This window comes from Oncorhynchus mykiss, chromosome 20 (genome assembly GCF_057628025.1).
Source record: "Oncorhynchus mykiss isolate SJ-2025 chromosome 20, ASM5762802v1, whole genome shotgun sequence".
NCBI lineage: Eukaryota > Metazoa > Chordata > Actinopteri > Salmoniformes > Salmonidae > Oncorhynchus > Oncorhynchus mykiss.
Window position 1 is genome coordinate 11,770,119 of NC_143041.1, and position 11,260 is coordinate 11,781,378.

Consider the following 11,260-nt stretch of genomic DNA (forward strand, 5'->3'; position numbering starts at 1 on the left):
ATTGTCAGTGGTATTCGACTGAGTTATTTGGCTTCATCACTCTTATGGGATGTCTGAAATCAATTGAATGATGTTGTCTTAAGTACAACCCGGCCTCCCAAACACAACTATCTACCAATATGGCACCGACAAACATAGCCTACCTGACTCTAGCTCCTAGAGAACTTTGCAGTATTTTTTTTATTTTGGGGGGGCTAATTTTTACAGTATTCTTAATATTTTTTTGTGGGGGGGATTTATGTGTATTGTTAGGCATTACTGCTCTGTTGGAGCTAGAAACAAAAGCATTTCACTGCACCTGCGATAACATCTGCAAAATATGTGTACGAACATTTTAGCTAACCCTTTCCCTAACCTTAATCTAATTATCCTAGCCGGCAACGTTAATTCTCCTAACCTGCAGTGTAAATTCTGCCCTGAGAAGAGTCTTGATTTCTACTAATGCAATGTTTTGGCCGAGTCACTCACAGGTCCACACATTTGAGATGGACTTTTTCCTCTTTCCCTCTATCCCCTGTCATTGTTCTACTCTCTCCTTACCATCCCCCCTTCCCTTCATCCTCCCCTCTCTCCCAGGCCTCCAGTCCCTGGGCGGTGGAGAGTGAGTTGTGGCCATGTAGAGCAGGCAGGGCCGGAGGACCAGAGGAGGGGTGTGTGCTGGATGACTACCCCTGCGAGGAGCTCCTCTCTCTGGTCACGGCGCAGCTGCCTGCCCCTGTCCTCATGGAGCAGAGACAAGCCCTGCTGGAGCTACTGGAGACCAACTGGGACACTGGGTAACCAACTCCTCTCCTCCACTGTCTACACACCATATATACATACTAGAGGTCGACCGATTAATGGCTCATTAATAAGGGCTGATTTCAAGTTTTCATAATAATCGGTAATCTGCCTTTTTGGACGCCGATTATGGCCGCTTACATTGCGATATACAAGGAGACTGCGTGGCAGGCTGACCACGTGAGTGCAGAATCAAAAGGACCTGGTGGCTGCAAGGAGCCAAGGTAAGTTGCTAGCTAGCTTCAAACTTATCTTATAAAAAACAATCAATCTTCACATAATCACTAGTTAACTGCACATGGTTGATAATTTTACTAGGTTAACTAGCTTGTCCTGCGTTGAATATAATCAATGTGGTGCCCGTTAATTTATCATCGAATCAGAGCCTACTTCAACTTCGCCAAACGGGTGATGATTTAACAAAAGCGCATTTGCAAAAAAAGCACAAGCCTTGCACCAATGTACCTAACCATAAACATCAATGCCTTTCTTAAAATCAATACACAAGTATATTTTTTTAACCCTGCATATTTAGTTAAAATAAATTAATGTTAGCAGGCAATATTAACTAGGGAAATTGTGTCACTTCTCTTGCGATCTGTGCAAGCAGAGTCAGGTTATATGCAGCAGTTTGGGCCACCTGGCTCGTTGCGAACTGTGTGAAGACCATTTCTTCCTAACAAAGACCGTAATTAATTTGCCAGAATTGTACATAATTATGACATAACATTGAAGGTTGTGCAATGTAACAGCAATATTCAGATTTAGGGGTGCCACCCGTTTGCTAAAATAGGAACGGTTCCATATTTCACTGAAAGAATAAACGTTTTGTTTTTGAAATTATAGTTTCTGGATTTTACCATATTAATGACCTAAGGCTCGTATTTCTGTGTGTTATTGTGTTATAATTAAGTCTATGATTAGATAGAGCAGTCTGACTGAGCGGTGGTAGGCAGCAGCAGGCTCGTAAGCATTCATTCAAACAGCACTTTCCTGCGTTTGCCAGCAGCTCCTCGCAATGCTTGAAGCACAGCGCTGTTTATGACTTCAAGCCTATCAACTCCCGAGATTAGACTGGGAATACTAAAGTGCCAATAAGAATGTCCAATAGTCAAAGGTATTTGAAATACAAATGGTATAGAGAGAAATAGTCAATGCGACTTAATTCCTATAATAACTACAACCTAAAACTTCTTACCTGGGAATATTGAAGATTCATGTTAAAAGGAACCACCAGCTTTCATATGTTCTCATGTTCTGAGCAAGGAACTTAAATGTTAGCTTTTTTACGTGGTACATATTGCACTTTTACTTTCTTCTCCAACACTGTGTTCTTGCACTGTTTAAACCAAATTGAACATTATTTATTTGAGACTAAATTGATTTTATTTATGTATTATATTAAGTTTAAATAAGTGTTCATTGTTCATTCAGTATTGTTGTAATTGTCATGATTATTTATAGATATAATATATATGAAAATCGGCCGATTTAATCGGTATCTGCTTTTTTTGGTCCTCCAATAATCGGTATCGGCGTTGAAAAATCAGAATCGGTCGACCTCTAATACATACACACACACAAACCTCTGCACTCACCCAAAGTATGACAAACATGTTCACACACTCTTATACAATATGATAACCCACACTCCCCCGACAACTCACTGGATTATTGAGTCCTCTTTTGAGGAGCTGGGTTTACAGGCCTCCACACTCCTAGATTATAATCCCTGCAGTCTGCCACCGAGACGCCCTAATCCAGCCCAATCCCTGCTGTGTGTGGGGGAGTTAAGTTTTGGGAGATCTATCTGGTCTTGTTCTCAATCTGAAGATTACTCACTTGTATCCTCACTCCTATCTCCTCATTCTTGTGTCTGTGTGCTTCCTTATAATAATTGGAAAAATCCAGGTTAGCAGGGTATGAAGTGGAAGTGCTCTATTTAATGAAGAGAATTGCATGCACATTTAAAGGACTGGACAGAACTGAATTGTCATGGTTTAATACTCTAATATATTTATTTTACCGTTATTTTACCAGGTAAGTTGACTGAGAACACGTTCTCATTTACAGCAACAACCTGGGGAATGGTTACAGGGGAGAGGAGGGGGATGAATGAGCCAATTGTAAGATGGGGGATGACGGACAGCTTGGGAATTTAGCCAGGACACCGGGTTAAACACCCCTGCTCTTACGATAAGTGCCATTGGATCTTTAATGACCTCTGAGAGTCAGGACACCTGTTTAATGTCCCATCCGAAAGACGGCACCCTAGACAGGGCAGTGTCCCAATCACTGCCCTGGGGCATTGGGATATTTTTAGACCAGAAGAAAGAGGGCTTCCTACTGGCCCACCAACATCACTTCCAGCAGCATCTGTTCTCCCATCCAGGGACTGACCAGGACCAACCCTGCTTAGTTTCATAAGCAAGCCAGCAGTGGGATGCAGGGTGGTATGCTGCTGGTAAATAATGTAGGCCTGTGGAGTTGAAGCTACTTTAGTTAGTAGTGATGGTCTTCTCATACCATCCATGTCTACTGAGTCATATTGGGATGTGATACTGAGCATTATCACATTGCACTCATCTCTTTCAAACATTTGTTAATTCACATGATCCAGTTTGCCTCTAAACAACTACTGGATTCATTCATTCCGATTCGGATTATGGCATTCTTATTTAGTTATCTCTCTCTCCCTATCTCTCTCTCTCTCTATCTCCTTCTACTTTTATCAGTGACCGGTACTCTCAGTATCTGACAGCCCAGGTGATTGACAGCGAGGGCCGGCTAATCAAGAGCACCAAGTCCTCCTTTTTCCATTTCCTGTCCTGCCTTCCCTGGGTGCCGGCCTATTGTCTGCAGGCAGGTGCAGAGGGAGGGAGAAAGGCGGAGTATCTGTGTCCTAACTCAGTCTACCTGTACTCACCTGAGGTGCACAATCTACTGGGGACTCACGTCAGCTATATTGACATGACCCCCAGCGAGTTCACCAGGACTCTAGGTAAGAAAGTGTCAGAGTGTAAGGACTACAACAACAAAAACTACAAATTACAGAGGCGTCCTTAATCCGGCTCCTCTTTTTTCTGTAGGAATGAAGAACAGCGTCAATGTGGAGGAGCTGATTGGCTACCTGAAGAAGTGGTGTGTAAAAACATCCTCAGCCAGTGGTCCAGAGGGGCAGGAGAAGCAGGAAGAGGAGGGGTCAGAGTTTAGCTCGACTGTGCAGCATGTCCACAGTGTGTACTCCTTCCTGCACAAGAACTGTTCTCAGACCAACCTCAAGGAGCTGTTCCAACACACACCGGCCGTCTTCATAGAGTACAACAGGTAGGTCACCTCCCTAACCCCAACCCGTGACCTCTCACCTCTAACCCCTCCCATGTAACACACCAGCCATGTTCAGCGAATACAACAGGTATACCACAGCCCTGACCTCTAACCCATGTATGTGTTCCCTCCAGGAACGGAGACTGGTGTTCCGGTAGGTTCTACCACCTGAAGGAGGTGTGTTGGAGCGACCCCACCGAGATGTTTGTCCGCTACCGGGAGCTGACCCGCGGGGCTGACAGTACGGTACAGGAACCCAGAGTCCTGGCCCCCTTCTACAGCAAACTGGATGACATGAAAGACCTCTTCAAAAGGGTATGGAACCACTCAAACTCCTGGTTTAACCCAGGGATTATTGATATGTCATACCTTTTAATATATATGGCACTTCAACCAAAGAACCGTATATGTGCCTTTGTCATTTTCAGATTACAGATTTTATATCATCTTATAAATTCACTGTCCAGAGTTCTCAGCTGACATGGTTCTCAGTATTGTACATGTTGTCTATTTATAGACTGTATGTAATATCAAGACTCTGGATGATTCATATTGACTAGCCAACTAGAAATACTAGTATACAAAACATTAAAAACACCTGCTTTTTCCATGACAGTGACCAGGTGAATCCACTTCAGGATTTTTAAGCCTGCAGACAAATGAGACATGGATTGTGTATGTGTGCCATTCAGAGTGTGAATGGGCAAGGCAAAATATTTAAGTGCCTTTGAACAGGGTATGGTAGTAGGTGCCAGGTGCACCGGTTTGTGTCTAGAACTGCAACGCTGCTGGGTTTTTCCACGCTCAACACGTTCCCGTGTGTATCGAGACTGGTCCACCACCCAAAGGACATCCAGCCAACTTGACACAACAGTGGGCAGCATTGGAGTCAACATGAGCCAACATTCCTGTGGAACGCTTTCGACACCTTGTAGAGTCCATGCCCTGACGAATTGAGGCTGTTCTGAGAGAGGGGGGTCAAATCAATATCAGGAGTTCCTAATGTTTGGTATACTCAATGTATACCATATCACTAAAATGTTTCAAAACAGAGATATATTGTTCGTCGGTTGGGGGGGGGGGGGGTTTAGATGACACACCAATTTGATGCTTTTCTTTCTCTTTTGAGTATGTTTTCTTAAACAACACTGTGTTGTGTTTTCTTACTGTAGTTGTTAACCGTGGAGCTCACCCCATCCATGCTGCAGTATGTGGTTCTACTGGAGCTGGTGTGTAACTCCTGTCCTGTACCTACTGTAGATGTACTCCGAGATGTGTCCAAACTCTACGCCAGGCTGGGTGAGTCTCTCTCCCTCTCCTGAGTCACGGTCCTTTCATGGAAGTTATATAATGCCCTTCTACCTAAACCCAGCCTGAATAACTCTCTGTTGTGTCTGTTATTTCCTGTCGAAATAACAATCTCTCTGTGCTGTCTCTCTTCAGCTGACAAGTGTAAAACCCCTGGACAGGGAGAACAGGAGCAAAACCTAAGCATCAACCCCAGATACTGTTCTACACTGAAGGGTGAGGAACAACACAAACACACACTTTAGTTCCTTATTGGACTGGTTTTAGTAACATGTACATTCTTATTGTCCTCTGATATTCAGGGATGTTGCTGGATAAGAGGGTGTTCCCCACTAAGGACAACAGCTGGGTGACTCTAGCCCACAGACCCATGATACCAGACAGCAAAGAGCTGGAGAAGATTTTTAAGGCCCACAAACAGGTGTGTCTGCTCAACCTGCCCCTCCCAGAGAAGAGGCCTGCACCCAGGACCAAGACTGGACCATCCCAAGGTACTGGACATAACGCTGCAAACGTCAACATTGTGACTTAATAGGGAAAGTACATGGAGAAGCTGTGGATCTGTATATCTGACACTCTCTCCTTTCCTCGCTCTCCCTCTCTCTCCCCAGGTTGGTCTGTCAGTGCGGGGTGGTTCAGCGAGGAAGATAGGATGCTGTTCCTGGAGATCTGTGGCGTACGCTTACTGTCCAAATGTGTCAGTACTGAGGCACAGACAGAGAACTACAGACCCTGCCCCTCCATGCAGCGCCTTGTGCGGTCTGTGGTTCCCTATATCCAGAGGTTCCTCTACCACCACGAGGACCTGCAAGAACTCTACTGGGAACTAAAGAAGAACAACATCAGGCAGACCATCAGACAGCTCACCTACGGACAGGTATAGTACAACCTCACCTTAGAACTCACATTAGTACCTTACCGTGGAACCTAATCTGAGAAACTCATATTTGAGCCTTAGAACCTTACATTAGAACCTCACTTTAGCTGAGAACCACACCTTTTAAACTGGTAGGAACCTCACCTCAGAACCTGTGTTTGTGTGCAGGTAGGTATGTTGTACACGCGGTACCTGCTGTCTGTGAGTGATGAGGAGGATCCCGTGGTAGAGATGGAGGATGTCATATGTCTACTGAAGGACAACAAGGAACTCTACATCCAGAAAGACCACCTCTCAGCCAGGCTCGACATCTGCAGGTGTGTGCGCGCATGTGTATGTTTGTGTGTGTGCGCAGGTAGGTATGTGTGTGTGTTGGTAAATAACTCCTGACTGTGTGTTTCTTCAGAGAGCTGGTGAAGCTCTTCAGCTTTGAGAGCAGTCACAGGAAGGAGCTGGTGCACTTCCTGAGTGGTCTGATGACGTCACTGCCGGACAATGCAGCTCTAAAGAGGTTCCTTCAGAAGGAGTGCCCAGGAGAACTGCCCAGTGAGGAGGAGGCATGGGAGGTCCCTCAACCTGTACTACCTGTACAGCCAATACCAGGTAATGTGTCTTGCACTGACCAATGTGACTACACTCATCGGAATATAATGACTGAAGATATGGAAGTAAACTGCAGACATTCCTTGTTAGAACTCCTCTCCTCCAATTCCAGTGGCATCACCGGTTGTCTCAACCCCAGAAGATGAGTTCCGTCCTGGGCAGGAGGATGGAGAGCAGACCCTAATGTGTTGGCCTCCCCGCGCCTCCCTCTCCAACACAGCAGCCAGTCGCACAGGTACTGAGAGTTGTCTCTGTGTGTGTGTTTCTGTGTGAATATAGTGTTTACCCGTAATCCTGTATGATCGTATCCTCTCAGAGCGCCAGCAGACAGCAGGACCAGTGGAGGCGGTGTTGAAGATGTGGCCCCCTCCGGCTGAACCCAAAGACAGCCCCAGCTATAGCCCCAGCTCCATCTCCAACCACAGCCCCAGAGAGAGAGACCCAGAGAGGGAGGTGGATGCAGGGAGAGAGGGTGTCCAGAGTCAGAGCCCCCGTGATGGCACAGCGGAGGACCATCCCAGCCACCTGGGTACCATAGGTCAGACCCTCTTTGTCATTATTATGGAGTTTATTTAGGTGTTTATGATGGTATATGATTAGGTGATTGGTTGATTGATACATTTGATCATATTCTTGTAAGCCGTATGGAACAGTATTGTAATTCTCTCCTCTCCTGGTTGTTTTGCTACACACAGAGCCCAGTCAGGATGTAGCAGTGGAAGCAGAGCAGAACGCAGACAAAGCTGCGGCAGGTAGAGAGTCTGGCCAGCACACTGCCAGAGGCCCAGACCAGCACAGACCAGACAAGACCAGTGGACACAACCAGCAACCGTAAGACCAATCCCCTGGCTGCAGCTTGTAAACACTCTGATCATTTCGTTTTTTTGCAGTAGTCCATTATATGGCATCTTTTAAATGTTACTTGCAACACTACATGACCAAACGTATGTGGAGTCCTGTTCGTCATTCCAAAATCATGGGCTTTCATATGTAGTTGGTCCCCCCTTTTGCTGCTATAACAGCCTCCACTCTTTTGGGAAGGCTTTCCACTAGATGTTGGAACATTTCTGAAGGGACTTACTTCCAGTGAGGTCGGGCACTGATGTTGGGACGTTAGACCTGGCTCGCAGTCGGTGTTCCAATTCATCCCAAAGGTGTTCGATGGGTTTGAGGTCAGGGCTCTGTGCAGGCCAGTCAAGTTCTAAGGGGCCTGAACCATGATAAACAGCCCCAGACTATTATTCCTCATCCACCAAACTTTACAGTTTGCACTATGCGTCGGGAAGGTAGCGTTCTCCTGGCATCTGCCAAACCCAGATTAGTCCGTCGGATTGCCAGATAGTGAAGCGTGATTCATCACTCCAGAGAACGCGTTTCCAATGCTCCAGAGTCCAATGGCGGCGAGCTTTACACCACTCCAGACGATGTTTGCATTGTGCCTGGTGATCTTAGGCTTGTGTGTGGCTGCTCGGCCATGGAAACCCATTTCATGAAACTCCAGACGAACAGTTATTGTACTGACGTTGCTTCCAGAGGCAGTATGGAACTCGGTAGTGAGTGTTGGAACCTAGGACAGATTATTTTTACGTGCTTCTGCACTCGGTGTTCCCGTTCTGTGAGCTTGTGTGGCCTACCACTTCACGGCTGAGCCGTTGTTGCTCCTAGACGTTTCCACTTACAGTTGAACGGGGCAGCTCTAGCAGGGCAGAAATTTGACAAACTGACTTGTTAGAAAGTTGGCATCCTATGACGGTGCCACGATGAAAGTTACTGAGCTCTTCAGTAAGGCCCATTCTACTGCCAATGTTTGTCTACGGAGATTGCATGGCTGTGCGCTTGATTTTATACACCTGTCAGCAACGGATGTGGCTGAAATAGCCAAATCCACTAATTTGAAGGCACGTCCAAATACCTTTGTGTATATATAGTGTTCATATGAAGTGGGTAAATGATAGGTAAACATTATTAGTGACCAGTGTTCCATGTTTATGTACATAGGCAGCAGCTTCTAAGGTGCAGGGTTGAGTAACCGGGTTGTAGCCGGCTATGAACAGTAATTTAAGTTCAAGGCAGGGTACTGGGCGGAGGCCGACTAGTGGTGACTATAACAGTCTGATGGCCTTCAGATAGAAGCTGTTTTTCAGTCTCTCGTCCCGGCTTTAATCAAATCAAACTTTATTTGTCAATTGCACCGAATACAAGTGTAGACTTTACCATGTAATGCTTACTTTACTTTAAGCCCTTAACCAACTGTGCAGTTCAAGAAGAGTTAAGATATTTACCAAGTAGACAAAAATAAAAAGTAATAATAATAAAGGAACAATATTGAGGTTATATACAGGGGGCACCGGTACCGAGTCAGTGTGCAGGGGTACAGGCTAGTTGAGGTAATCTGTACGTGTAGGTGGGGGTGAAGTGATTATGCACCTGTACTGACCTCCTTTCCCCTCTCCCAGCTTCAGTACCACCATTCCAGAGGGGGTGGTATCCAGTATGTTCCAGGGGGCTAGCCAGCGTCCTCCCCTGGCCCTGGACTCACCTGTTTGGGCTAAACCTCTGCATCCTCAGGCCCTCCTGGAGGACCTGCAGCTTGAATGCCAGAGACCTTCCACGGTGAGTGACTGATCACACACATATGATGATTTATAAGCACAGTAAGAGGCTCGTCCTTTCTATAAGCAGGAAGTCATATTGCTAAGTGCACCTTTTTAAAAGGTGTATTTCTATGTGTGTTCTGTAGGTGCTGTTTTCTGATGATCAGAGGGACACAGTGGCCATCGGGGAGTGGGGCGAGAAGCTGGTCTTCTCCTTCCTCTGTCACTGGAGAGACAGCCAGGCCCCCGGTGGGCCCTGCCTGGTCACCTGGTACAACCAGTGCGGAGAGAGCGGCCAGCCCTATGACTTCAAACTCATTTTCAACCTCACTCAGGAGGGGGAGTCAGGTGAGGAGAAAGAGGAGAAACAAGAGAAGAAGAAGCGAGGGATGGTAGTGAGAGAGGTGTTTGTGGAGGTGAAGTCAACGGTGAAGAAGGACAGAGCGTTCATCCACCTCTCGGCCAACGAGCTGGACTTTGCTCTGAGGGAGAAGGAGCGGTATCACGTGTTCAGGGTGTACAACGCGGGCGACTCCGAAAAGGTCCGTCTGTGTCGTATACAGAACCTGGCCCAACACCTCCATGCTAAAGACCTGGAGCTCTTCCTCTTTGTCTAGGAGAGACGATGGGGCACCCTATTCCCTATATAGTGCCCTAGCCATTAGAAGTATGTAGTAAGTATGTCTTTCTTCCTGAATGTGTCTTACTGTCCCTCCAGTAACATTTGGATTCAGGTCTGTGGAACATACCATTTGATACCATAATGTAGATGCCACTTTTGTTGAATTTGTTAAATTTAATAGCATAAAAAATAGTTACTTTATTAACACTAGTTCCCTAGTGAATGACAAGACGAATACCAGCTGAAACAACAAATGTATTTCCTGAGTGTGTCTTATCTATGGTAACATTTGTGTTGATGTTTGTTGAAAAAAGTTTCTTCCTTTAGTTTATTAACTGTTTATTTTATCATGCACGCTGTTTTTATCTACCTCTTGTGTAAGAGAGGGGTCGGGTTTCTATGTTATAGCTATTGCACTATAGTCAGAAGGACTGCAGAGAAGACTTTTACTGGTAACTAATGTTTTATATGGATTTGTGCTGCCTTTTAAACCTTTTAAATGCACAGATTTTCGTTTAAGAACCTTTTATAGCTTGAAGATGTGTTGAATCTTGACTGGTCTGATGTAAGTGAACATACACTTACAAAATATTAGGTTTATGCCCTGTTCTCCGTCCCAAGCAGGTTGACAGTCAGGACATTCCCTGGTATTCAGCCAGTTATATTGTAACGTCATACTGGACTGTGAGTTAAGATATACAGTTTTGAAACCGAGATAAGGTGTTTGATTCAAACAGAATCTTTTCTTTTTGTCTCAGCCCCCAAAAAAAATGTAAATACTGAACAACTTGATGTTAGATTTGTTTTATCATTCCGTTGAAAAATAAAACATATTTCCCGGTAATATGGTAGCAAAAATAGTCTAATTTATTTTGTACCATTTCATTTCTCTGATCTTTGGAAAGTAATCATAGGCTCTGAGTCTGGGTGCCGCGCCTCACAAAATGCTAGCACTGCGTTGTGACGCAGGTACACACACACACTCCTCATTGCCCTTTTCAGCAGACTTTGTTTGTTAGTGACATCCAGACCCTGTAGGAACAGAATAGTTAAGAGGCCTCTGTACCAGAGGATTAAGTGATTATGATGAGTGTGTGTGAAGATAAACCACGCAGAAACAGAGCAGGCTGCCAGACCAGACAGGCTCCA

At 45.4% G+C, this 11,260-nt stretch overlaps 1 protein-coding gene across 11 annotated transcripts in view; it reads left to right on the top strand.

Annotated features, from left to right (window-relative positions):
* The window catches only part of wu:fj29h11 (uncharacterized), a 55,501-nt gene extending 44,550 nt beyond the window's left edge, over positions 1-10,951 (top strand). For all 11 annotated transcript variants that reach the window (XM_090212203.1, XM_090212206.1, XM_090212210.1 and 8 more), the window contains 15 exons: positions 577-776; positions 3,516-3,781; positions 3,870-4,107; positions 4,242-4,422; positions 5,280-5,406; positions 5,551-5,631; positions 5,718-5,906; positions 6,027-6,292; positions 6,461-6,609; positions 6,699-6,895; positions 7,008-7,130; positions 7,212-7,433; positions 7,591-7,726; positions 9,352-9,508; positions 9,636-10,951. In XM_090212203.1, the coding sequence (XP_090068329.1) occupies positions 577-776; positions 3,516-3,781; positions 3,870-4,107; positions 4,242-4,422; positions 5,280-5,406; positions 5,551-5,631; positions 5,718-5,906; positions 6,027-6,292; positions 6,461-6,609; positions 6,699-6,895; positions 7,008-7,130; positions 7,212-7,433; positions 7,591-7,726; positions 9,352-9,508; positions 9,636-10,106 (3,003 nt within the window). In that variant the 3' untranslated portion in view covers positions 10,107-10,951. The remainder of the gene's footprint in view (positions 1-576; positions 777-3,515; positions 3,782-3,869; positions 4,108-4,241; positions 4,423-5,279; positions 5,407-5,550; positions 5,632-5,717; positions 5,907-6,026; positions 6,293-6,460; positions 6,610-6,698; positions 6,896-7,007; positions 7,131-7,211; positions 7,434-7,590; positions 7,727-9,351; positions 9,509-9,635) is intronic.
* Positions 10,952-11,260: the final 309 nt, after the last annotated feature.